This window comes from Cygnus olor, chromosome 16 (assembly GCF_009769625.2).
Source record: "Cygnus olor isolate bCygOlo1 chromosome 16, bCygOlo1.pri.v2, whole genome shotgun sequence".
In the NCBI taxonomy this organism is placed as follows: domain Eukaryota; kingdom Metazoa; phylum Chordata; class Aves; order Anseriformes; family Anatidae; genus Cygnus; species Cygnus olor.
This window is the reverse complement of record NC_049184.1, coordinates 1,729,961-1,756,737: the sequence shown is the minus strand read 5'-3', so window position 1 is coordinate 1,756,737 and position 26,777 is coordinate 1,729,961. Positions and strand designations below refer to the sequence as shown.

The window sequence follows — 26,777 nt, the reverse complement described above, 5'->3', positions numbered from 1 at the left end:
ATTGAAACATGAGTACAATTCAGCTAGGGGAAAACAGAGATGTTTTCTAGACTAGGCCTCATATACAGAAACTCTAGCTTAATTCTAGCTGTGGGATCTTTCTTATTGGGGTTTGTGTGCAACCTAGGGAAGATTTTCAGAGCCCTAGCAGTTGTAAGAAACCTCAAAACTTTACACTTGTAAAGTAAGTAATTTTGCTAAAATATTGGTGTGGTTCTTCTCCTACTCTTTATAAATTGAGTCTTTTCTCTGATTTCAGAGCATGGAAACTGACCCGTTATATCCCACTGTTAAAGGAGGAAGTGTTCTGTAATTTCTATGTATTCAAAAGTTCATTCTGATTATGAAAAAGTCACTTTAGACAAACAAACAAACAACAAACCTACCCTGTATAAAGTAAAAACAGTATCTTAAATATCTGCAGTGGACACTTTAAGAACACAAAGCCCTAACTGTGTTTCAATGCTGCAGGCGCTGTCCCAGTTGCTCGCCCAATACCAACCATCCAGCATTCCCCTTGCACATATCAGAAATCTCTGACGGTGTTGGTGTCACTGCAATAACCCAGAGCCACGGGAGTCGAGGGTCCCTGATGGAATTCTTACAAAGGCCCGTGAGCCTGCCGGGGTTAGCTCTGGGCCTGGGTCTTTGGGTCAGGTCTGGGTCCGGGGCTCGGGGTCTGGTCTGGGGTGGGGGCTCTGGGATTGGGTCTGGGGTAGTGGTTCCTGGTTCAAAGGTCTGGAGTTGAGGGTCCAGGGTTGGGGCTCGGAGATTAGGCTCAGGTTTGGGTTTGGGGCTTGGGTTTGGGTCTTGGGGTTGGAGCTCGGAGCTGGGGCTCGGGGTTAGCTGCGGGTCCAGGGTCAGTTCCAGATTCGGGGTCTCGGGGTCAGGGGCTTGGGGTCGGGGCTCGGAGTCGGGGCTCAGGGTCAACTCCAGGTCCAGAGCTTGGGGTGAGCTTTGGGGTGGGGGCTCTGGGGTCAAGGGTCTGGGCTGGGGCTCGGGGCTGGGGCTCTGGGCTGGGGCTTGGGGTTGGCGCTCGGGTCCAGGTCTTTGGGTCAGGTCTAGGTCAGGGGCTCGTGGTCGTGTCCGGGGTGGGAACTCTGGGGTTGGGGGCTCAGGATCGGGGCTCAGTTCTGGTCCCTCAGGGTCTGGGGCACAGGGTCGAGGGTCCAGGGTCAAGGGTCTGGGGTTGAGCATCCGGGGTTGGGGTTCGGGGTTGGGGCTTGGGTTTAGCTCCAGTCCGGAGTCTGTTCCTGGGGTTGGGGGTTGTGGTCTGTCCCGGGGTTTGTTTTGTCGAGGTCAGCTCCAGGATCGGGGTCTGCACCGGGGTCCGGGGCTCGGGTCCAGGGCTTGGGGTGAGCTCCGGGGTCAGGGCTCTGGGGTCAGGAGTCTGGTGTCAAGGGTCTGATGTCGAGGGTCCAGGGTCAGGGCTCCAGATTCATGGGTCCGGGGTCGAGGGTTTGGGGATTTGGGCTTGGGGTTGGGGCTCGGGGTTAGCTCCAGGGTCAAGAGTCTGTTCTGGGGGTCAGGTGTTGTGGTCTGTTCCAGGGGTCATTTTGTCAGCGTCAGCTCCAGGGTTGGCATCAGCTCCGAAGTCCAGGGCTCATGTCCAGGTCTCGGGGTGAGCTCCGGGGTGGGTGCTCAGTGTCAGCTCCAGGGTCAGCTCTGGGGTTGAGGGTCTGGAGTGAGCTCCGGGGTGTGGGGCTCTGGTCCGGGGCTCAGGGTTAGCTTCAGAGGGGGGACTTTAAGGTCAACAATCCAGAGTCAGCTCTGGGGTCCAGGGCTCGGGTCTGGGGCTTGGGGTTAGATCCAGGGTGGGCTCCAGGGTTGGGGGCTTGGGGTCATCTCCGGGTCCCGGGCTTGAGGTTAGTTCTGGAGTGAGGGCTCCAAGGTTGACAGTCTGGGGTCAGCTCCGGGATCGGGGCTCGGGGTCACCTCTGGGGTCAGTGCTCAGGGTCAACTCTGGGGTCGGGGCTTGGGATCAGCCCCAGGGTCCAGGGCTTGGGTGCGGAGCTTGGGGTTAGCTCTGGAGTTGGGGCTCTGGGGTTGAGGATCTGGGATCAGCTCCAGGGTCGAGGGCCGGTGCTGGGGCTTGGGGTTGGGCCTTGGGGATAGCTTCAGGGTCCGGGGCTCAGGTCCGGGGCTTGGGGTCACCTCCGAGTCTGGGGCTCGGCGTTACCTCTGGGTCTGGGGTCGAGGGTCCAGGGTCGAGGGTCCAGGGTTGAGGGTCCGGGGCTGGGGCTCAGGGCTGGAGCTCCTGGTTGGGGCTCGGGGTCGAGGGTCAGGGGTCAAGGGTCTGGGCTCAAGGGTCCAGGGTTGGGGCTTGGGGTTAGCTCCAGTTCCAGGGTCTTCTCTGGGGTTTGGGGGTTGGGGCCAGTTCCAGGGTCGGTGTCAGCTCTGGGGTCAGAATCAGCTCCAGGATCGGAGGCTTAGGGTCAGCTCTGGGGTCAGGGTTTGGGGTCAGCTCCAGGGTCTGTGCTCGGGGTCAATTGTGGGGTCGGGGCTCAGGGTTGGGGGCTCCGTGGTCGGGCCTGGGTCAGGGGCTCCATGGTCGGGCCCAGACCGGGGGCTCCGGTGACGAGGGTCCAGGGTCGAGGGTCCAGGTTTGAGGGTTCAGGTTTGGGGCTTGGGGTTGGGGCTTGGGGTTAGCTCTGGGTCTGGGGCTCGGGGTCTGGGGCTTGGGGTCCACGGTTCTTGTCCGTGGTTCATGTCCGGGGTTCAGGTCAGGGGTTAGCTCTGGCTTCAGGGCTCAGGGTAGGGGCTTGGGCTCGGGGTCCGGGGTTGGGGGTTGGGGTTAGCTCAGGGGTTCAGGTGCGTGGTTTGGATGTGGGGTTCGGGTGTGGGGTTCAGATCTGGGGTTAGCTGTGGGGTTAGCTCCGTGATCTGGGCTTGCTCTGGGGTTGGGGCTTGCTCCGGGGTTGGGGATCAGGATCAGGGCTCAGAGTCGGGGTCTCGGGGTCAGCTCCGGTGTCCGGGTTTCGGGTCCGGGGTTCGGGTCTGGGTTTAATCGTGGGGTTAGCTCCAGGGCTGGGGCTCACTCTGGGGTTGGTGCTCGCTCCGGGTTCAGGGCTCAGTGTTGTGGCTTGGGGTTGGGGCTCAGGGTTGGGGCTCGAGGTTAGGTCTGGGTCCATGGTCCGTTCTGGGGGTCAGGGTCTCGGGGTCAGCTCCAGGGTCAGGGCTCAGGGTCAGCTCCAGGGTGGGGGCTCTGGGTTCAAGGGTTCAGGGTTGGGGCTCCAGGTTGGGTCTCCAGGTTGGGACTTGAGGTTGGGGCTTGGGGTTGGGGCTCAGGGTTGGGGCTCGGGACTGGGGCTCGGGGTCAGGGTCAACTACGGGTTCAGGGTCTGCTCTGGGGTTGGGGGCTTGGGGTCCGGGGCTCGGGTTTGGGGGCTCAAGGTCAGGTCTGGGCTCAGGGGTTGGGGTCAGCTCCAGGGTCCAGGGCTCAAGTCCGGGGCTGACAGTTAGCTCTGGGGTGGGGGGCTCTGGGATCAGAGGTCCAGGATCAGGGGTCTGGGATCAACTGTCCAGAGAAGTGGTTGAGTCAACATCCTGGAGGTCTTCAAGAAACGTGTAGATGTAGAACTTAGTAGCATGGTTTAGTGATGGACTTCAGTACTAGATTAAAGGTTGGACTAGATGATCTTAGAGGTCTTTTCCAACCTGAATGATTCTATGATTCTATGAAATATCTTCCCATATTGCTCTTCTCATTTTGGAGAGGTACATACTCCCCCCCTGCCCCCCCTCCCATTTGCCCTCCTTCTATATGACCAAGAAAAACTCCACCGCTTCACCCTCTTCCCGTTGCCCAGCTATCTTTTGGGTGGGGACATAATTCCCCCGCACTGCCCCTTCACTTCGCCGAGGCGGAAAGAACTCCACCATCGCCCTTCTCTTTTCCGAGGGATGAAAGAGCTCCCCAGTTTGCTGTCTTCCATTTGGGGGATATAAACCTCCCCAGTTCCTATTCTATGCTGGAGTGGGGAAAAAATGCCCCTCCTCAACCCTTTGTTGTTGTCTTCCCCCCTGTTAAAGGAGAACAAAGCTCCCCCCGTGGCCTTTCTCCCTTTGTGTGGGTGCAGAGCCTTCATCACCCACAGGCACAAGGAAGAGCCAAGTCTGGGCCAGGCTGGGTGGATGGGGCTGCTCTGCATGGTTCTGCACCACAGGGCATTCTCGGCGGGGGGGGGGGGGAGGCTGGAAGGGTTGGGGGACATGAAGGGACATAAAGGGCTGGGGGTACCCGGGGTGCACAGTCAGAGGGGAACTTGAGGCGGGGGGGAATTATGAATGCAATAAAATATGCATTCAAAATGCTGCATCTGGGCGCTGCTGATGTGCCACAGACCAAAGGAGATGCCATCATGGACACACTTTTAGACAAAACGTTTATTTAGAAATGGGGTGGAAAAAAAGCCTTCCAGGTCGGGAAGGATTCCAAGGGGGTTGTGGAGTCTGGGGGGGCAGCAATGCCTGAAGGGACTCTGGGTTTCTCTCACTGCTGCAACTGTTTGATGTGGGCTTTTAGAGATGAAAAATTGTCCTGTACAATGGCCAGATTTTCCTTTAACATCTTCTGGACCTGCAGGGGAGTCAGAGGGGCAGGGGATGAGTGGGAGAGGCAGGATGGGACCCACTCCTTCTCCAGTGCATGCTTCCGGGACTCACCTCCACCAGCAGCAAGGCCTTGCTCCTGAGAGCAGCAACCATCTCCTGCTGCGTGGTCTCCCAGTATACCAGGGCCTGCATGAACCACGTGGCTGGGAGGGAGGCAAAAGCTCAGTGCTGCTGGGGACCGCACCCCCTCCCCCCCCAGCATGTTCTTTGTCATGCCACGCCACTGTCCCCAGCATCCCCTCCAGCCCCTCACCTTCCTCATGCAGGTCCCTGAGGGTCAGCAGTCGCTGTACCACATCAGGCAGACTGCTGGCCACAGGGTCCCAGTGCTGCATCATCTCATGGACCTGGTGTATCTGGGGCAAGGGGTGGAAAGCAGGAAAGGAGGGTGTAAGCACAGTCTGCAGGGGGATTCCATAAAAGCCCCCCATGCTGGCGTTGCTTTGAGGTGCCCTCCCTGCTCCTCTTACTTTGCTCTGGGTTTCAGGGTCTAGCACGATTGCCTTGTGCTCGGTGTTTTCAATGACCTTCTGCAGGACGCTCTGCAGAGGGGGAAGCAGATGTGAGACCCCAAATCCAGCAGTGTCCCCTACCCCAATTTCATAACCTTTGCTGGTGCCCTCCCCTGGCTCTCCCATGGCCCTGTGCCACCCTCCATGGGGCAGGTGGGACTATTGCTGGCTGGGGGCTGCAGGACTCACCCCCAACCTCCCTCTCTCTGACCCCCCTAACCTGTAGCCGGGCCTCCACTTGGTCCAGCACAGCCATGTCCAGGATGTTCACTCCGGCTTGGAGGATCTGCACGGTCTCCTGGGGATGGAGAACAAAGTGAGGAGGGGCCAGGCAGTGCCTCACGGCTGCCCCAGTGCCATGTGCAGGGATGGGGAAAAGTGTCCCTCCATGCCACCCACACCATGGCCAGCCATACCCTGGAGTGCGTTCAGCACAGCAGAGCTAACCGGTCAAAAGAAGTGACAGTCCCACTCCACTCAGCGCTGGTGTGGCCTCACCTTGAGTACTGTGTGCAGTTTGGGGCTCCCCAGTATGAGAAGGAGATAAAAAATACTAGAATGGGTCCCAAAAGAGGTGTTCAACAAAGATGGGGGAAGGGCTAGAGGGCATGACTTAGGACGAGCAGCTTGGTTTGTTCTTGGTTTGTTCAGCTTTGAGAAGAGCAGCCTGAGGGGCGACCTCTTTGCTGTCTACAGCACCCTCAGGGTGTAGAGCAGAGACGGAGGTGCAGATCTCTTCTTTCTAGTGACTGCGCGTGAGGGAACATCTTAAAGCTGCACCAGCGGAAGTTCAGGTTGGGTATTAGGACATAAGTTCTTCACCGGTGTGGTGGCTGAGCAGCACAACAGGCTCCCCAAGCAGGGGAGCACGGACTCAAGCCTGTTGGTGTTCAAGAAGCATTTGGACAATGCTCTTACATATATTGTTTAACTACTAGATTGCCCCGTGTGGAACCAAGAATTCAACTCAATGATCTTCATGGGTCCCTCCCAACTCAGGCTATTCTAGGATTCTAGGACTTACCACAAGGCTGGTGCCCTTCAGCCCAACCAGCAGTGGGTTCTGTGGGGAGGTAAATCACGTCAGTGGGGCAGGATGGAGAGCAGGAGAGTGTCAGGGCTGGAGAGCCTGTCCCCTTACCTGGCTGTCAGGTTCATACCGTACCATCACCTCCAGCTGTGCCAACCGCTTCTCCAGCTCTGCAATCTGGGGGGGAAACAAGGGCTGAGAGGGCAGGACAGGCCATTTTGGGGTCAAACTCTGTGACTCCCCCTCCACACACTCACACTAGCAGCCTGGGAGAACTGGTCCTGCTCTGGCCTCCAGTAGAGCTCAAAGGTGAGCATGTCTCCAGTGGGGGCTGGGGCCTTGTCGGGTCTCTCCCCTGACACTGCCTTCTTGCACTTCACCACCTCCAGCTGCTGCAACAGGCGCCTGGGAAAGGGGAAAAGGTGACCGTGCTGCTCTGGTACTGCCTCATGGGGTTGCTGGCATCCTCCCCCTGTTGCCCCCCACTTCCTAAGCTGAAGGCATGAGGCCTCGGGACCACACTCACTTGGCCAGCGTGCCTTCGGAGTCTGTAAAGTCTATGGCTGCAGCAGGGCCCAGTAGCTTCTGCAGGTGGCTGGAGACCAGCTGCTGCTTCAGGCCTTCCACCTGCCTGGCCAAGGCCACGGGCATCAGCTCCTCCTCGGCCTCCGACTCCTTCAATACGCTCTGTGCAGGGAGAGGACAGGCAGCCATGTCAGCCCCCAAGGATGGCCTGCCTGCAGGTCCCAATGGCAGGGGTGATGATCACCTGGATCTGCTCCAGCTCACAAATGAGATTCTGCACCTCATGCTGCAGCCACTGGTACTGCTGCTGAGGTGTCTCTGGCACCAACACCGTCACTGAGCTGCAGAGAGATGAACGTCGGGGAGGGGGAGGATGGAGGGGGTGAGGGTAACAGAGGGACTCAGGGCCTGCCCATGGCACCAGGGATCTGGTGGTGCTGGGACACCAGTACCCAAAACCCCTTGGTAGTAGCCGTGCCTTCACAGACAGGCAAGAAAACTTGTGGCTGTGGGAGAGCTGTGGTGTTGGGCAGGGATGTAACTGTGGGTTGAGGAGGGACAAGGGACCATGCACTAGGGTAGTTCACACTACGGGGACATCCCTGTGCATGTTGGACTCACGTTTTCATGCTCTCCAGACTTGTAGCCTGTTGTACTGGTCTTGCTTGTGCTGTCGGAGAAATCTGGAAGAGAAGAGCAGACGGTCACCCTAAAATACCTGGGGAGCCTATGCCATCCCTGGGTCCATCTCAGCAACCCAGGGACCACAGCTCACCCTTCCCCAGTCCCTCTGGCTCACCCACTCCCTTGGTGCCCAGGCGCTTGTCCTTGAAATTCTCAAAGGCAGCGTTGGGGTTGACGATGAAGTGCTCCACACTGGTGCTGGTAAGCTCCTCCTGCACACAGGACACAGCACTAAGGACAAAGGAAGACTCAAGGGTTTGTCAGCAGTGCTGCCGTCTCTCTGCTCTCTGTAGCCCTGGCAGCCTTTGAGGGCCAGCGCTGGGGACCAGATGGGTGGAAATGGGGCCGACGGTGGCCCCATCCTCCCCGACCGCCGCAGGATGGTGCATAAACCCCCAGGGCAGCCCTCAGGTTGCAACAGGTACACGGGGGCAGGTGCAGCGGTCAGACCCAGCAAAGGCTCTGCTTGGGCAGCAAGGGCTCTCCAGGATGCACTATTTCCCAGGACATGGCCCATGGACATCAGACCCCTGGCCTGGCCTGGCCAACAGGAGAAACCCCACAAGGGCCTGGCAGCAGGGCCAGGGCACAGTGAGGCTCAACATCCTTTGGCGGTTCTGGGAGCCCCACCATACGTGCTATGTGCGGTCGGGGTGGCCCCAGTCCCACAGCTGTGTTTCAGGGTGGCTTCCATCATCCGCGGGCTCTGGGGTGCTTGCAACTTGTGAGAGGACTTCGACTCCTCCAAGACTTCTCCAAGGCTTTGCGTGCAGCCTAACTTGGACATGTCCCCTTGAGGGGCGTATGCAGACAGCAACTTGGGGTGCTTCTCGCCCTCTGACACAGCGGGGCCCTGCAGGAGGTGCCCCAAGGACACCCTGCCTGCTCCCCTCTCTGGTCCCTGTGCCCGACCGTGGCCTGAAGCACTCTCAGGGAGCTCTGGCACAGCACAAATGGAGAAGGGGTGAGAGCAGCGGGGGCAGCTCTCCAGCATGGTTGGGGGGGCTGTCCAGCTGTGGGGAGACAGCAAGTGCCACTGAGCAGAGCACAGTGTTACAGTGGCTGACAGACGGGCTCTTACCAGCTACTTGCATTCCCCAGAGGTGAGAAAGTCAGAGCAAGGTTAGGAGGAGAGAGAAAAAAATGTCATTAGAAGCTTTGTCCCATGCGTGGCCCGATGTCACCCATGTCCCTCTGCCACGGCCTGCCCCTGGGGCCGCCTGCTAATCCTACGTGAGGGCTTAGGAGCCATGTGGGACACAGGGGCCACCAGCACAGAGGCAAGGGTAGCAGCAGGGGCAGCGGCTGTGAGAGCAGGGGCAGCAACAGGATGGGCACCTCCACTGGGCACCCTGAGGTATCCAGGGTCGTGCTCGTGGTGGGCACTGTGAAGGGCTCCCACATCACCATGGAACGCAGGGAAAGCATGGGAGCAGGATGAGGGCTTAGCAAAGCGTTCAGGGCATGGAGCGGAGCCAGCCACCCTGGGGACGAGGTGAGAGCCTACAACATGGCTGTGCCCCCATTCTGACAACCTCCCTCCAGCTCCATCTCTTCTTTTCCTGTTCTTTCCCTGGGGAGAGGTGAGAGCAGAAGCCATGACAGGACACAGAAGCCAAATGCCTCTCAGGTCCCCATGGCTTCCAGGAGTAGGAGGGAGGCATCTGTCTGTGGTCCATGAGCTGTGCCCCCTTTAGCTTTGTTGGGAGGGAAGTCACTGCAGCATGGCCCCTGTCATCCTCCATGTGACACCAGCTGGCCCTTCCTCATGCCTGGCCCACAGCTGGACATGGGTCCTCCAGCAATGCCACTGGGACATGGCAGAGGCCAGCCCTGCCCGCTTCTACTGCCCTTGCTGCATTATGCAGGACACAGAGCCAGGGGACAGGGGCAAGGACACCCACCCAGCATGGTGCTGAGCCCTGCCCTTGCTCCTTGCTGCCCTGAAGCAATATCAGGCTGAGACAGGGCCAGCAGACCATGTTGGGGATGTGTCACTGCGGGGACGTGCAAGGAGCCGCTCCCCTGTGCCAGAGATGATCTCGCTGAGCCACATGCCTGCGGGATGGGGGCACCGGCACCCTTGCTCACCCCTACCACACATGGGACCCCAGCAAAGCCTTACCATCTCAAACTCGGCCTGGTCACCCTTGAGTGTGTCACTGGTCTCATAGACCTCTGGTTCATTCCAGGCCTAGGACACAAACAGGCTCAGCTAATTGCCATTTCTCATCAAGCACCCCCGAACTGCCCCAAACACCTTCAGATGGTGCCTCTGCCCACCCTTCCCTGGCAGTTCCCTGTCCCCACTCACCCTATCTCCCCAAGGACTCCTCAGCTCTTCTGGACACCTCCAATGTCCCCAAGCCCCCACTTCCTGCCCCTATGGCCCTGACACCCCCTGTGCTCTGGTACCCTACAGGCACCCCCACACCTGCGGCCGCCCTGACCCCCCTGCAAGTCCCAATGCCCTGACACACCTGTCTGTCCCCCCTCTCTCCCCCCCAACCCCAGACAGCCCCGACTACCCACCATCTCCCCAAACACCCCACTTACTGCCCTGCTGCCTCAGATCCCCCCGGGCACCCAAAACCAACCCCAATCCCCCCAGCTCCCTCATCTGACCCTGGCATCCCCAACCTCCCCACAGGCCCCACGTTCTCTCCCCTGACCCTCTCTGGACATCCCAAGGCCCAGCCCCGCACGCACGATGCTGGGCAGGTCGGCAAACTTGAGGGTGGCCATGGCTGGGGGATCGCTAAGAGGCCCGGTTCTGGGGCAGTGCTAGTTCTGGGGTGCCAATGGAGACGGCTCCAGGCTGGTGTTGGACAGGGCTGGCAGCTGCTCACAGCCAGGGCAGGTGCGAGGCAGAGCTGAGCGAGGGCAGGGGTGGCTGGGTGGGGCCGCTCTGGAAGGTTCTGTGCCACAGGGCATGCTGGGGGGAAGGGGGGGGAAGAGACACAAGGGGACACATGGGGCTGGGGGCACCCCGTGGTGCAGTCGGGGAAAATCTGGGGAGGGACACTGATGGTGCAAATCGGGGTGGGGGCACGTGGGGCTGCACACAGGGGGGCACACTGAGTGAAAATTCGGGGGGGGAGACATATGGGGGTGGAAATGGTGGAGGGAAAGGGGGTCATATGGGAGTGGAGGCACACGCAAGTGAAAATGGGGGGCACACAGTGGGGCAGGGGGTTGCGCTTCTCAGGGCAGCCTGTTGGTTGTGCTCCAGCATTGCTGCACGACTGCAGTGTTGTAGCACAGGTTTGTGCTTTTGTTCCAAAGGGCAAAGCAACAGCAAAGCCCGGCAGAACCTATTCTTTGAAGCCCCTAAAGCTCTCCTGCAGGGAGCCAGGAGGGGCACCTTGCCCGAGGCCGCACCTGAGGAGAAACAAGGTGCTTGTGGCAGAGCTGGGTGCACAATGATGGCAGCAGCCTTGGTGGGCATGCAGCAGGCTTCCAGAAGCAGTGATGGTGTGAATTCTGTCACAGACCCACATTCCGAGCATGCCTGAGCCTTTGGTCTAATGGGCAAATCAGGTTCTGAAAGAGCCAGGGCTTTCCAACCAGTTCATAGCAGGGAGCACAAGCCTCGCAAGTTACGGGCGGAGCAGCCTTTCCACAAACCAGTAAAGGAGAGTCACGGTCACCAGTTATGACTAAGAATGAATCACAGAATCACAGAATCATTTAGCTTGGAAGAGACCTCCAAGATCACCTAGTCCAACCTACGACCTAACACTAACAAGTCCTCCACTAAACCATATCGCTAAGCTCTACATCTAAACGTCTTTTAAAGACCTCCAGGGATGGTGACTCAACCACTTCCCTGGGCAGCCCATTGCAATGCCTAACAACCCTTTCGGTAAAGAAGTTCTTCCTAATATCCAACCTAAACTTCCCCTGGCGCAACTTTAGCCCATTCCCCCTCATCCTATCACTGGGCATGTGGGAGAACAGACCAATCCCCACCTCACTACAGCCTCCTTTAAGGTACCTACAGAGAGCGATAAGGTCGCCCCTGAGCCTCCTCTTCTCCGGACTGAACAATCCCAGCTCCCTCAGCCGCTCCTCATAAGATTTGTTCTCCAGACCCCTCACCAGCTTCGTTGCCCTTCTCTGAACTCGCTCAAGCACCTCCATGTCCTTCCTGTAGTGAGGGGCCCAAAACTGAACACAATACTCGAGGTGCGGCCTCACCAGAGCCGAGTACAGGGGGACAATCACTTCCCCAGTCCTGCTGGCCACCACAGCCAGGTTGATGTTGGCCTTCTTGGCCACCTGAGCACACTGCTGGCTCATATTCAGTTGACTATCAACCAATACTACCAGGTCCTTCTCTGCCAGGCAGCTTTCCAACCACTCATCTCCCAGACTGTAGCGCTGCTTGGGGTTGTTGTGCCCCAGGTGCAGGACCGCGCACTTGGCCTTGTTGAACTTCATACAGTTGGCCTCAGCCTACCGGTCCAGCCTATCCAGATCCTCCTGCAGAGCCCTCCTACCCTCGGGCAGATGAACACATGCACCTGACTTGGTGTTGTCTGCAAACTTACTGAGGGTACACTTGACCCCCTCATCCAGATCATCAATAAAAATATTGAAGAGAACTGGCCCTAATGCTGAGCCCTGGGGCACTAGTGACCAGCCTCCAACTGGATTTAACCCCATTAACCACGACTCTTTGGGCCCGGCTACCCAGCCAGTTTTTAACCCAACGAAGTATACGCCAGTCCAAGCCATGAGCAGTCAGTTTCTTGAGGAGAATGCTGTGGGAAAGTGTTAAAAGCCTTACTGAAGTCAAGGTAGACCACATCCACAGCCTTTCTCTCATCCACTAAACGCATCACTTTTTCACAGAAGGAGATCAGGTTCATCAAGCAGGACCTTCACAAACACATGCTGACTGGGCCTGATCACCTGGTTGCCCTGCAAGTGCTGCGTGATGACACTCAAGATAATCTGCTCCATGAACTTCCCCGTCACCGAAGTCAGGCTGACAGGCCTATAGTTTCCCGGGTCCACCCTCCGGCCTCTCTTGTAGATGGGCATCACATTTGCTAGCCGCCAGTTGACTGGGACCTCCCCTGATAGCCAGGACTGCTTATAAATGATGGAAAGCAGCTTGGCGAGCACTTCCGCGTGTTCTCTCAGTACCCTTGGGTGGATCCCATCCGGCCCCATCAACTTGTGTACATCTAAGTGCTGTAGCAGGTCGCCAACCATTCCCTCGTAGATTATGAGGGCCACATTCTGCTGCTCGTCCCCTTCCACCAGCTCGGGGGTCTGGGTACCCACAGAACAACTGGTCTTGCTGCTAAAGACTGAGAGGCATTAAAGAGACTTAAAGGCATTAAGCACCTCAGCCTTTTCCTCATCTCTTGTCACTAAGTTTCTCCCCACATCCAGTAAAGGATAGAGATTCTCCTTAGTCCTCCTTTCCATGTTAATGTATTTATAAAAACATTTTTTTGTTATCTTTTACAGCAGTAGCCAGACTGAGCTCCTGAGCCTTTAAGATTTCCTTCTTGAAGAGTGTCCAGCCTTCCTGGACTCCTCTGCCCTTCAAGACTGCCTCCCAAGGGACTCTGTCAACCAGTGTCCTGAACAGCTCAAAGTCTGCCCTCCGGAAGTCCAAGATAGTTTTACTGATCCCCCTCCTGACTTCACCAAGAGTAGAGAACTCTACCATTTCATGGTCACTCTGCCCAAGAAAGGAAGGAAATGAAGGAAATGGAGGAAAAAGGATGCTCCAAACTGAGGTCTGGAAGGAATTAAGAGATGAGTTACTGAATTGAGGTGTTGGAGCAGACTGCAGCAATGGGACCTAGCCATTCTTTGACATGTTGGCTTGCTTCCTTTCTGAGCAAGCCCCTAAAATAAAGTGTACTTTGGGCTGTCCATTTGAAAGACCCCAATGGACTGATGTCCAGCCAGTCCCAAGCAGCAGTGTCCCCCCTGGCCAGCCCTCACAGTATTCTTTCTCCTGCCTGATGTCATATGGTATGGAATATCCCTTTGGCCAGTTTGCATCAGCTGTCCTGGTCCTGACCCCTCCTAGCTTCTTGTGCACCCCCGGCCTCCTTGCTGGCAGGGCAGCATGAGAAGCTGAATCCTTGGCTCTGTGTAAACACAACAATCAAAATATCAGTGTTAACTATCTGCATTATTTTCCTCCTAAATCCAAAACGTGGCATAACACCAGCCACAATGAAGACAATTGACACTGCTTCAGCTGAAATATCCAGGACAATATCCACTCCTTATTCCATACCATTTACAGCATGCTCAGGTCTCACACTTTCTGTGACATCCTAAATAATCACCACCTTTCTGGCCTTTTGATAACATACACAGAGGTATCATTCCTTTAGTCTATGGGCCATCCCTCTACAATGTCCATTGAGTTCATTTAGTGCATGACTTTGGGCTCCATCTGTCATAATAGCCCTTCAGGGCAGCAGAGACGGTGAGTGGTGCTGGATTGGTACTTGCTGAGGACACCTCTGGTTCCATCACCACTGTGCTTGTTCGCTTCTATCACCACTGCACTTTACACCGCTACATCAAAATTCATTCTTCATCAATATGCATGAGTCTTACTATAATACCATTGCAGTGACATGTACCAACTGCTGTAGTGATGACACACTATGTAACCATTAACACCATGAGCCATACGCAGCTGGAAAGGATTTACTAGAACATCACTCCTGAACAAGTGCAGAATCCATAAAGAAAATCCAAGGCTGGCAATGCCAGAGCGAAGCAAACACCAGTATTTGCTGAAGTGGACTGGAAAGTCGCAGCAACAGGAGCAAGGCCCTGAGCTTCCTCCAGGTTACAGATGGTGCAGTCTTTGCGAGCTGTAGCTCTTGCCTGGCTCTGGGGCCAATGCGCACTCCGCAGGATCTGTGGCTGTCCCAGCCTGGCCATGCCACAGGGAAAGAACAAGCCATGGTGTTTGACAAACCACCTAGTGCTGCCAAAACACTACAGTACTGCTACTTCCAGGTACTGCTAGTTCCAGGAAAACAGCGCTGGCACAGAATGGTGGGGCAAGCTGCGGGTGGGATGCACGGTGCCCCCCACAGTGAGTCATGTGCAACTGCATCACCAAGATAAAGGGCTCCAAGCCCCTGGCAAAGTGGTGCTGCTCAATCTGCCGAGTCTGCCCTGCTAGACTCCTGAAGGCAAGGCGCCTGAAGAATACCAAGATCTTATATGAGATGGCCCAAGATGACACCTTCTGGGGAATATAGAGACATTTGCAAAAATTGACCTCTTGGTTGCCTGAATGGGATTGGCTCCAGCAACATATTTTTAGTATTCTAGTAACAATGGCATTGTGTTTCTATCATTTCCCGTGACATATGAAGAAAAATATTGAACCCTACTGTTCTAAAAACTTAAGAGTGGGAGATGTGAAGAGGTACAAAACAAAAATAGTAGTAAGAAAAGAGGATGGGAGAATTGTGAACATCAAAGTTATGTTTTTGCAGTAGAATGTGTTTTTGCAGCGGAAAATTCCACTAACTGCATATTCAAAAGTGATTGTGTAGGCATCACAGTGGCATAGCAGTGGGGAGTATGTTAAGAAGATAACGGGAAGGTTCTGCTGTCCCAAAATTAGGAGGATAGCTAAGAAAAACAGGATGAGCAGTGCGAAATCAGTAAAAACAAAAAATCATGGGGCCTCTAGTCAAGAGAGAAGAAGGAAAAAAAAAAGGAGAAATTAATGGTTGGTCAAAAAAATATATACATATATGGAATACTAATAAGCGTCAAGTAGTTTGTGAACCTGCAGTACTCAGCCAATGAGGAAACGGGAGGAATCAAGTGTCGGGTAATTGGGAATATAAGGTTATGATATACTTTTGCTGGGTGCTGCTGCTTGCAGGATGCCCGCTATTGCAATCACAAATAAATTGGCTTCACAGAAGACTCTGTCTGAGAAAATTATTGAGGTAGTTCACACACCTGTGGCTATGGCAGTTGTCTCTGCTACTGAGGTTCATGAACAGCTGTTCTCATGACAATGGTGCACTCTTGCCTCCTTAAAATCCTCTGGGGAGGCCAGGAGGTGTCGTATATCATTGTCCTTCACACAACATGGCACTCCCCACATCACACAGCCCAGGAAGACCCCTGAGCCATGTATGAGGGACAGAACCTCCCTTCCCAGGAGCTAGGGGCCAGGACTTGGACTTGCTCCTTCACCAAACAAACCAAGGGTTCACTCAGCATCAGAGTCGCTTGCACAGTGCCTTTGAGTAGCTGTAATCGTGGCCTCCAATTATTTGCTCTAACAAGCCCATGGAGAGGCTTTGTCAGTAACAGCCCACATGGAGACCCATTAGAACTCCAGAACACGTCCACGTTTCCTTCTGAAACCTTTTCCAACAGTTCATTCCATAGCCTCATTCTCCTCTCACTACCTAAGTTTCATGGACTCAACACCAAATATATCATGAGGTTCATTACAATTCAGCAATTTTCATCAAGTCTTCAAGACTTGTAGTTAATTAGTGAGGTTTCAAGAGCGTAATTAAACGGGAAATTTTCAATGGGCACTTGTTAAAAAGGATTTTCTATACTTAAGCTTTGGTTTTTTTTTTTTTTTTTTTTTTTTTTTTTGAGTTTTGAGTTTTGAGAAGAATTGGTAGCAGCATTCTCCAATTGACATTGATCCAATGTGTCTCCTAAAGAGGTCTAGGCAAGTAGGAAAAGCAGTCCCATAAGGTCCTACATACATCCACTTACTTCACTTTTCCTTACATGAGACTTCTCCACTAAAGGCTCCAGCAGGATGTTAAAGCTCTTTTACACCAAGTCCCATCTGCTTTCCTCAGACAACTGGCTACACACAGGAACAGAAGTTGGGGGGGGAGGCAGTAGAGAATGGATTGTTTTATTTTTTTTTTGTGTGTGTGTGGGGGGGATTGTTTTTGTTTTGTGTTGCCTTATATAGTTATTAAAAAAAAAAAAAAAAAGCATTACTCCACTGTGAGTCAAATTCAAGTAGTTGCCTCCAATGAGGTGCATATTCCACAAGGGATGACTGCACAAGAAACATTTGACATAGATAGACTGGAAATGATAAACACAAACACAATTACAGAGTTGGCTATAGGGATGATAAGAGAGACTACTGAAAGATGAGCATGCTTAAACTCCCTGAAGTTCCTAGAAACAACTGGATATATAAGTGACCAAAGAGCAAGAGCAAGTGGAGGGGTGTGGGGTTTTTACCTTGCTACACAGCTGAGCTCCACAACTGCTCTCTCACTCCTCCTCCTCAAAGGAAAAGAGGGAGAAAATACCATGGAAAGGGCTCAAGGGTTGAGATTAGGACAGGAAGATCACCCACCAGTTATGGTCATGAGTAAAACATGGATTAGATATTAAGAATGTAATAGTTGTGAAGCATTTAAGAAAGTAATAATTGTGTGGAATATGTTTTGTAATAATATAGTGAAGGGACGAAGGGTGGAATGTGTGTAAATTGTCCTCTTTGTCAGTGTTGTGATGATATGTTTATTTTGGTGTGGGGATTTTTTTTTTCTTTTTTTCTTTTTTTTGAGGGAAGAGAGCCTTGTGAAGATTGTAATGATTGCAATGTAAGAGTATATTGTGATAATTCTTAAATATGCTCTTCACAGAGGCGAGAAGTGGAATGTATTGGGTTTATGTGGCAAGGTTTTGGTAGCAGGGGTCTGCAGTGGTGGTCTCTGTGAGAAGACTACAGAAGCTGCTCCATGTTAGATAAAAGCCAGTTTCAGACAGCTCCAAAAGGGACCTGCTGCTGTTGGTTGCACCTCTGTGAGAGCATACTTAAGAAAGGGGAAAAAAAACCTGCTGCGCAATAGCAGCTAGGAGAGTGAGGAGTGATAAACAGCCCTGCAGTCATCAAAGTCAGAGCAGGAAGGCATGAGGTACTCCAGGCACCACAGCAGAAGTTCTCCTGCGGCCTGTGGAGAGGCCCATGGTGAAGCAGGATGTCTCCCTGCAGCCCATGGGTACCATGGATGAGCAGATCTCCACACTGCAGCCCATGGAGGAGCCCCAGTGGAGCAGGTGGATGTGGCCTGGAGGAGGCTGCGGCCCATGGAGAGCCCCTGCAGGAGCAGGCCCCGGGCCGGAGCTGCAGCCCGTGGAGAGGAGCCCACGCAGGAGCAGGTGATTTGGAGGGAACTGCCTCCTATGGGGGACCTAGGTTGGAGCAGTTTGCTCCTGACGGATGGACGCCGTAGTACAGAGACATACTGGAACAGTTCTTGAAGAGCTATTGCCTGTGGGAAGCCCACGCAGGATCAGTTCGGGAAGAACGGCATCCCATGGGAGGGACCCCACACTGGAGCCGGGGCATGACTGTGAAGGGACAGTGGAAACGAAGTGTTACTGATGTGTGGAAAACGGACTCTACAATCAGTAAGACTGTAAAGTAGGTATGTTTATTCAGCGCTGGGCAGCATGGGGGGAAGTCCCACCAAAGTTGTGTGCACCCCAACACGGCAACTTGCCTTGGTTATATGTGGTAAAGAGTTACATATGCATGAAGTTTCCCAATGCTCCTATACATATGCATGACCTATCCCCACTTCATATTAAAATTAGTTCCAAGAAGTCATTTCCATGAACTCCTCCCATCTGCACCTGTGCAGTGTCTCCTTGTGGTGGTCGCTGCGGGTTGTGGGGATGAAGGCTGATAACTCTTCTTCATCACCACTAGTTGACCCCCTGCCTTTGTGCAAACTCAGCTGCTCCTTGGCTCTTGTCCAAACCACAGGGTCAGTCTCAGCCGGTTCTTGAGACAGGTTCCCTGTTTTTATCAGGAACCATCCTTTGTGAGGGGCCCCAAGACTTCTTGTTTCAGTTAATTTGCACAGTAGTAAGTAAAGACATTGAGCAACATCTATTTTTAATACAATCATCTAGGTATTCATTAGTCAGCATCCTGTCTACTAAGATTCTCTTAACTCCCTCTCTCATTACGGATTGATTGCAGTCCCCATTCCCTGCTCGGGGGGATGATGTAGAAGAGGCTAGATGGGGATGGAAGGTGTTTTTAGTCTGCTTTTGGGCAATAAACTAGGTTATTGCCGAGTTTGTTTTGCCTGTGACAATAATTGGTGGGTGATCTCCTTGTCCTTATGTCAACCCTTGAACCTTTTCCATTGTATTTTCTCTCCCCCCCCTTTTTTTTTTTTTTTTTTTTTTTTTGAGGCAGGGGAGTGAGAGAGCAGTTGTGGTGGAGTTCAGCTGCCCAGCAGGGTACAACCACTACAGGTGCCAACCCCCTGCCTCCCCATGCTGGCTCCAAGCAGGGATGAGTGCAGGACAGAGCAGGGCTATGTAGGGCAGAATCGACCCTGGCACCACCTTTGCCTTGAGGCATTTCCATTCTCCTGGGAAAGTAGCCACCCCTAAAATAGCCCCTGAACCCCAGGGGACTAGGTGGCTGTGCTGCAGGGTGGGCTGGATCGCAGCACGCTCATAGCCAGTTACTTGTTTCCTTACTTCCTTTGCCCATTCTTTTGTATGTTCATGAGAATAATAAATAGTCTAATGGTTTTATCCTATTCTCATTTTTGTCAGTGCTGGGGTGGGTGAGTCCAAGGGCCATTTCAGCCTTGTGCCATGGGGTAAAGCCATGGGTACACAGCAGAGAGGACATGGGAAGAGTAAGGGAGCTGCGGGGACAGACTAGGGTCATGTGGGAGACAGCAAAGGGACACTGTGGGATGAGAAAATGGCCAGGGCTGGGAATGTGTAGCACAGGAAAAAGGACGTTGGGGGTAGGGAAAAGGGACAGGTATGGCATAGGAGCACTAGGTTGAAGAAGGGGCACAGGAACAGAGCTGGAGACACAGGACAGGGTGGGGACACATGGGGAAGGGTGACAGGAGAGGGGTGCTTTGGGATATGAAGGGACATGGAAATAGCGCTGAGATGTAGGGGTGAAGAAGAGGCACAGGAAAGGGCAGAAGGAATGCAAGGACAGAGCTAAGGACACAGCGGGAAGGGGGCTGAGGGCAAGCACCTGGATAGGTGGAGAAGGGGGATCCCCTTGCCCATGTGGTCACGTGAAAGGATGGGAGTTAAGCTGAGACATCCTGGCCCAGGGCTGTGAATGCGGGCAGAATTTGGGTGAGTGTGAGGCCATACCCCCAGCTATAGGTGGGGTCCCCAATGGCTGTGGTGGCACCCCATCACCTGGGGTTATCCAACTTTTCTTTGCCAGCCCCCAGCGTGAGTTGGCATCCTGCCTGGTCATGGGCCATGTTTTCTGTCCCTGGCAGATGTGTCCTTTGCTGCCACTTGTGCCTGGAGCTCCCCACCTTGTGTGGCACAGACCTCTTCATCCGCTGCTGCCCTGGGACTAAACCATGGAGACTGATTCTGACTGGACCATCCCACTGGGCAGGTGAACCTTGATCCCACTGCCTAACCTTATGCCTGGGCTCTTTGCCCTTCCAAGCTGGGTGCTGGCCCCATAGTTATTTGTCAACATTCCTGGATCCCAGGGACCAAACCCTGGCTCAGAGGTGCTGATGTGCTCCTGAAGGGGTTGGGGTAGGGGAAGGCGATACCCGCCCCCCTATGCTGGCATCGCTCCTCTGTCTTGTGTTGGTGTTGACTGAGTCCTGCCACTTTATGAGGAGCCTCATGCCCCTCAGGACAGGGGCATAGGGCCGGGTACTCACTGTTGGTCTCAGGAGGCTTCCCTTCATTTCTCCCTGTGGTAAGGAGTGTGGGCCCTGCACTGCCCCAGGTCTCTGCCTGGCCCACCCAGGGTGGGACAGAGCTGTGTGATGCCAAGTGTTCCTTGGTACTTGGCACAGCATATAGTGGGGTACTACAGGCTTGAGGGTTTAAAATAGCAGTTTATTATCAGGAAGTTGAGGGGGTTGGCATGGCCTCTGAGTATCCCTGGGGCTGGTGCATCCCATGCTCTCAGCACCTGCAGGAGAGATGGCAGTGAGCAGGGCCAGTTGAGAGTTCTCAACCCATACCCCAAGCAGAGAGGACCAGCATGGCCTGGCAAGGAGATCTCACCTGTGCCTGTAGTACCAGACAGTCCCAATGAGGGCCGCAGCCACGGTGAGCAGCACCACAACAGCTACACCAATGCCCAGGGCCACCTTGGAGCTGCCTGAAGGAGAAAAGACAGAGTGGGGCTGCAAGTGCATAGATGGACATGGCCAGAGTTGCTGTTGGAGCTGGGCTCACCATCTCCTGTACCAGGCTCTGGGTCACTGCCTACACCCTATCACTGTGGGTGGTACTTACCCCAGGGGATGAGAAGGCTGCGGGTGCCCAGGCTGCAGTGGCGCACGCGGCAAGCATAGGTGTGCCCATCACCAGGGGCCACGACGAGGATGCTGCGGAGCTGGTAGGTGAGGTCAGCATTGGGCAGGATGGCGCTGGTGTTGAGTGCTGGGCCTGGCAGCACCTCCTGGCCATCCCGCAACCAGGCCACACTGATGGGTCGCGGGTAGAAGCCAGTGACACGACAGACTAGCAGGAGCTGAGCTGGGTCGTGCATGCGGGCAAAGACAGTGGCCACAGGTGGCTCTGGGGGGCAAGAGTGAAGGAGTAAGGGGAGCCCCAGCGGAGGAGCTTTGAAGTGGGCCATGCTGGGGTCTGGGTGTTCTCACCTCGTCTCTCCAGAGCCGCCCTGCCATATTCAATGAATCTCTTCATGTGGTCAATGCAGGTGATGTTGAGGAAGTGCTGCAGTATTGCGGAAAAGTCAGTGAAGCTGTTGAACTCCCTCTCAACATGCACCGCCAGCTCACTCTCCTGCCACCTCTTCCAGTGGCTGCTGTCCACATCAAAGCTGAGGAAGTTGTGAGCGTTGTAGGCAAGACGGTAGAATTTTGTGTAGGAGCCGTTGGGGTGCAGCTCACAGCCAGTCATGCACTGGAACACAAAAGGGTCTGGAGGGGAGGGTGGGTATCAGGAGTGTACCTTGAGCTGGAGCCAGAGCTTGAAATTGCAGTTCAGCATTCACTTCTTTGGGCACAGGCCTTTCCCCCTTCCCTCTGCACCCCAAATTATTCCCGCATGTCACTGCTCATTGTGCTGGGTAGAACTGCTCTGAATGAGAAACCTGCCTGTGAGCCCTGGAGCTCATTTTCCTCAAGCCGCTTGTTCCTGCAGCTGGGTCAGGAGCACAGCAAAGGGGGAACCACCACCTTGGGAGCATGACAGGACATGGGGTGCAGGTGTGTGGCTGTGGTAACAGGGGTGGTGCCACTCTGCCTTGCACCCTGCCCATAGGACACCAGCATTGGAATGGCGTGCAGAGCCAGGCACTTGCTCTGTTTCCCATACCACAAAGGAGAACAGAACAGGTTGACCTTATACTCCACAGTCTTGGAGGACTTCGCTGGTGGGATTTGGGGTGACCAGAGAGGAATATGCAGGCTGGCATAAGGGCATAAGTGGAGCTAAACACAGCCAAAGATGGACTCAGTAATGCTTGTGGATGCCTTCCAACTTGGGATTTTCTGATTCTTTGATTCTCTGATTCTAAAGGTTATGCCGGGGACCAGGACATCCTGGTGCAGGACAGGCGGTTCAGGGGGCTCGTTGCCCCAAGATAGGGCCTATCTCCTGCTCTCCTGCTAGCCCTTGCTTAGGAAAGCCACTGACATTGGCTCTGAGCTCCTACTCACAGCTCTGTGCCTGTCCTCAGGAAAATTATAGAATCATAGAATCACAGGATCATTAAGATTGGAAAAGACCTCCAAGATCATCTGGTCCAACCATCCCCCAGCCACCAATATCATCCACTAAACCATATCCCTAAGTACCACATCCAGGCTTTTCTTAAGCAACCCCAGGGACGGTGACTCCACCACCTGCCTGGGCAACCCATTCCCATGCCTCACTGCTCTTTCTGAGAAGAAATGTCTCCTCATTTCCAACCTTAACCTCCCCTGGCACAACTTGAGGCCATTTCCTCTTGTCCTATCGCTAGTTATCTGTGAGAAGAGGTGACCCCCAGCTCTCCACAATTTCCTTTCTGGTAGCTGTAGAGAGCAATAAGGTCTCCCCTGAGCCTCTTCTTCTCCACACTAAATAATCCCAGTTCCCATAGGACTTTTGTTCCAGGCCCTTCACCAGCTTTGTAGCCATTCTCTGGACACTCTCCTGTGTCTCAATGACTTTCTTGTAGTGAAAGGGCCCAGAACCGAACACAGTACTTGAGGTGCGGCCTCACCAGAGCAGAGTACAGGGGGACAATCACTTCCCTGGTCCTGATGCTTACACTATTCCTGATACAGGCCAGGATGCCGTTGGCCTTCTTGGCCACCTGGGCACACTGCTGGCTCATGTTGAGGCGAGCATCAATCAGCACCCCCAGATCCTTTTCCTCCGCACAGCTTTTGAGCCACTCTGCCTCAACCCTGTAGCACTGCAAGTGCTAGACCCATCACTTAGCCACGTCAAAAAAAAAAAAAAAAAAAAAAAAAATGGTGGGGGGGAGAGTGTGAACACATTCTTCCACTACCAGAACTTATGGAGTTTATTCTATGGAGAAATTATCGAGTTTCCCTCATTTGCAGAAATCGCAGGGATTAGCACACCCAAAGTGCAGGGGATGAGCTTCACCCTGGGAAAACCACCTGCCTAATCATGGTATCTCCCCTGCCATTTAAGTAAGAAAAGGAGGATCACCCAGTACTCACAGGGAATCTGGTGCAGCCTAGCTGTGTCCTGAAATGACAGAATGAAGTTGTGCACATAGATCTTGAACAGGTTTTGCAGGTTTTCCCACTCATCTGTGGGCAGGGCTGGGGAGACCCATGGTTGGAGGTAAATGATTTCCCGGGTGTATTTCTGCAGGGCAGCGAAGATGATGTCCTCCAAGGTGGCCCAGCCTGAAAGGTCCACAAAGTTGCTATTGTAGAAGATAAAGGTTTGGAATAGGTGGAGTTTCTGAGAGCCTGTGGGGTGACAAGGGAGAGAAGGTCATGCTGAGGAGCACAAGGATGAAGGAGAAGGGCAGGGGGCCCCAGGAGGAGGAGTGGCCCACAGGGTCCTCAGGGATGGGCAGGGTGAGATGGGGCAGGTGGGCAGGGCAGGGGAAATCCCCTTGTCTAGCTGCTTTCACACAATTTGCAATTTCCTTCCACTGCCTCGATGAGCCTCTCTCTCTGCTTCTTCTCTAATTCCCTTTTTACCGCTTCACCACCCTGATGTGAGCACCTGAGAGCTATCACTTGGTTGTGTGGAGGGGACAGCAGGGGTGATCTTGTCTGTGGCTGGGAACAACAGTTCCACCAGTTCACACAGGGACCCAGGTCCACCAGAGACCTGCTCACAGTGCGGGAAATCTTGTCAACGGGGAAGGGGAGGAGGTGAATTTCGCCTAGGTTTGTGGTGAGGGGGGGCTGCTGGGCAGCACACATGGGAAACTGAATCCTGACAGGAGGCAGGAGAGCAAGTCCAACACTCACACAGTGATTCCTGTTGTGCTGAATGAAGCCCTGAGAACTGATGGCACAAAGCAAGGCCTGAATTGGGACAGTAAGAGCCCCCCTGCCCGGAGTGCAATGAGCACCTGACCCCAGCATGGAAAATGCAGGCTAGGACAAAGGTGGAGGCTCCTTGTGGCTGCAAAAGAAACCTTTAACCATAGGGGAAGCATGCAAAGGATCCAGCAACCTTTCAATGGCAAAAGAAATGATCCCACATGCTCAGAGCAGTGCCCAGGACCTGCTTAAGCAGTTAGAGCCCAGTGCAGGACTGTTGTGCCATGAGGGGAAAAGATACCCTCCCACCCGTGCCCATGGACTGCCAGGAGGAAAACGGAACCTTTGGGGACACACCAGCACCCCAAGCCTGTCTGGGAGCCCTTGGCCCTTGTGCTGGAGCTATCACCACTGGTCTGGTCAGGATGGTGCAGGGCAGTGAGCCCAGAGATGGACATGGGAGCAGAGGGGGTGGGCAGAGATAGGGCACCTTTGGGTGCTGCACCTAAGTGGCGGGTATCATCTCCCCATGCATCTTCGTCTCCCTGGGTCTCACTCCCTGCCACCCCTGTAGAGTCCCACAGTAGAGAGAATGGAGCAGATAGGAGTGTGCCACTTACCCTCTGGGTCTGCCCACATCCCAGGAAGGATGAAGAGAAGAAGGCAAGGGAGCTGCATGCTGCCAGTGGTGAAGCCCCAAGTATTCAGAAGTGGGTGCAGCACAAGGAGGAAAGGGCTGCAGGAGCCACAGCTGCACATTTCATTCTGTTGCTGTTCTGCCTGGGCAGTTCCAGCAGTGCTGGTGGAATCAGCAGCCAATGGGGTCTGCACTGTGGTTTTGGGGTGGTCCTGGCACGCTACAGTCATTCAGGAGGATGTGGTGGAAGGCTGGCCCAGGGCTGTGAGTAGTGGGGGAAATTCAGTGGGTTAACCCTCAAGACTGCAAGACCCAGGGAGATGTCAGCTGAGCCTGGCCTGTGGTGGTCTGTAATAGGGTTTACCCTGCAATGCCCTGGCAGAGAGCACTGGGGTTGTTCTGACTGCCCTTCCTGGTAGCACATCACTCAGAGTCAGGGTCCAGCACAGCTCTTTTCCAGACATCAGCTACATTGTGGGGGTTACTGTCCCCTATCTTTCTGCCTTTTGTAAGGGCAGGAGATGGGCAAGGGGGCAGCAGTAGGACATGGAGGAGATTTGGACCCCAAACCAGCCCAGAGAGTGAGTGATAGCAAGTCCCACAGCCAGAGCAGCTTTGCACCAACTGGAAACATCTTCCTGTGTCAGAGGTTGGAGATGTCGCTTGGGTCCTTCCCTCTCTCTTCTCCCTCTACAGCCAAACAGCCCTAAATTCCTTCATCTTTCCCCGTTTTGTGGCTATCCCTGTCCCCCAACCCGTTCAACATAGTCGCACCAGTTTTTCACTACCTTTCTTCAGGAGTCCAACACTGGTCATAAATGTGCCAGAGTAGGTGGTGGAGGTGGAAATCGCTTCTTCTGACATGCCAGAAGAGGTTGCCAGGAAACGGACGACTCCTCCTGGTGCCATGACATAGGGTCTCCGCCATGTGCTGGGGATTTTCCTGTGGGGACCCTGCAAGGGGGAAGACACTTGACAGTCACAAGCGCCACACAGAATGCAATGAGCAGCAGGGCACGATGGGCAGCAGGTGACGAGGATGTGCTCTGGGGAGCCCCAGTACACCCTGCAAGCCCTTAGTCACTTTTGCTGGCAAAAGGTGCTGCAACAGACTGGGGTCAACCTGCTCAGGTAGAAGAGGGTGAACAGGCAGGGAAAGGACAGCCCAGAAAATGATGCTGGGAGAAAACAGATGCACGGGGCCTCAAGCCTTGTCCCTGTGCCTCCCTCTCCTTACTGATGGCACCTCATCTCCATCACTGTGGGCTACATTAGCTCCAATAGAGGTGATGACACCTTTGGTATTCAGTCCCAAGAGGATAACAACTTCCATCCTCCTGGCCCTGTACTAGGGAAGAGCTGCTATGGGGTACCCTGCACCCTCCGAATGCAAAGACAAGGGCTACCTACCATGCCACCTGCTTGACCCTGGGCTGCCCAGGGAGGAGGTGGCAAGCATCTCCAGGCTGCCCCACAGCTGTTGGCTTTGGGCCAGACACAGGCTGGAGGAAAGGGATCCTCCAGGAGCTCCTCTCTGGGGTGCAGGTCTCCAGCACCCCAAGCAGAGACAGCCCCCACCCCCATTGTGGCTGAGCCAGCTGATGAGAGACAAAGCGCTATGCAGGTCCAGGGGAAGACCGTTCCCTATTATCATAGGACCTCTGGAGTGGCAGTACTCAGCTGGGCAGGATCCCAGAGCTGGGATGGGGATGGGGCACCTTTGGCCATGACCCCCCAGCCCCAATGCATGTAACACAGGTCCCATTGCTAGGAAGCTGCAGTAAATGAGCAGACGCCATTTCCAGGGATTCTCCTTCCATGCCATAGTATGTCAGGCCACCTCTCTGCTTCCCTGCACCCCACAGTGCTGTGGAGCTCTGACTCTCCCCTAAACACCCACCAGGAGAGGGCTTGGGGCTGGGCTGCAACCTGGTGCTCCCCTTCCCTTCCCACCATCTTTGGCAGGGAAACCTGCTCCCCCTCCCCAACTGCCACCAGGGTTTGGGAATGGAAATGGCAGGAGCCACCCCCCCTCTCCACTCCATCTCTCCATTGCCACCAGCATCCAGTCACAGTTCGGCAGAGTTGCCAGACCCAGGGAGAACAATGGCAGGATGGGGGGCAGCACCAGGAAGGGGTGGCAGACTGTTTCTGCTCAGGTTTGGGCACCAGGTCTTAAATCAGTGTTTCACAGCACCTGGTGGGTGCTGGGTGTAGGGATGACAAAGTACCTAGGCCCAACCTTACCTCCACAATGTCCACTACCCACTCACTGATCCTCCCCAGCTGTC

The 26,777-nt window shown here is 54.5% G+C and overlaps 2 protein-coding genes, 1 long non-coding RNA gene and 1 pseudogene across 5 annotated transcripts; 1 reads left to right on the top strand and 3 right to left on the bottom strand.

The window, feature by feature from the left end:
* Positions 1-1,160: 1,160 nt before the first annotated feature.
* On the top strand, positions 1,161-3,302 carry LOC121079116. The gene is made up of 3 exons (XR_005824888.1): positions 1,161-1,208; positions 1,986-1,992; positions 3,264-3,302. It is a non-coding gene; the product is annotated as an uncharacterized LOC121079116 (long non-coding RNA).
* Positions 3,303-4,377: 1,075 nt separating this feature from the next.
* LOC121079177 (dynactin subunit 2-like) lies at positions 4,378-11,089 on the bottom strand. Of its 2 annotated transcripts, XM_040576081.1 has the most exons (13): positions 10,075-11,089; positions 9,491-9,559; positions 7,481-7,577; positions 7,303-7,364; positions 6,683-6,843; positions 6,414-6,561; positions 6,268-6,333; positions 6,151-6,189; positions 5,347-5,424; positions 5,085-5,156; positions 4,868-4,970; positions 4,666-4,757; positions 4,378-4,579 (listed from the first exon to the last, which is right to left on the bottom strand). In XM_040576081.1, the coding sequence occupies exons 1-13, from the start codon at positions 10,108-10,110 to the stop codon at positions 4,493-4,495; spliced, it is 1,110 nt and encodes a 369-aa protein (XP_040432015.1). In that variant the 5' UTR covers positions 10,111-11,089; the 3' UTR covers positions 4,378-4,492. The 2 variants fall into 2 exon arrangements, with proteins under 2 accessions (XP_040432015.1, XP_040432016.1); XM_040576082.1 differs by lacking the exon at positions 5,085-5,156.
* An 8,906-nt stretch (positions 11,090-19,995) lies between these two features.
* On the bottom strand, positions 19,996-24,625 carry LOC121079162 (antigen-presenting glycoprotein CD1d-like). 2 transcript variants are annotated; one of them, XM_040576048.1, is made up of 6 exons: positions 24,470-24,625; positions 23,064-23,321; positions 21,024-21,305; positions 20,656-20,940; positions 20,422-20,518; positions 19,996-20,326 (listed from the first exon to the last, which is right to left on the bottom strand). In XM_040576048.1, exons 1-6 carry the CDS (start codon positions 24,606-24,608, stop codon positions 20,320-20,322), a joined length of 1,068 nt encoding a protein of 355 aa, XP_040431982.1. In that variant the 5' UTR covers positions 24,609-24,625; the 3' UTR covers positions 19,996-20,319. The 2 variants fall into 2 exon arrangements, with proteins under 2 accessions (XP_040431982.1, XP_040431983.1); XM_040576049.1 differs by having other exon boundaries at positions 23,064-23,255; positions 24,470-24,624.
* On the bottom strand, positions 22,856-23,037 carry LOC121079344 (annotated as a pseudogene).
* Positions 24,626-26,777: the final 2,152 nt, after the last annotated feature.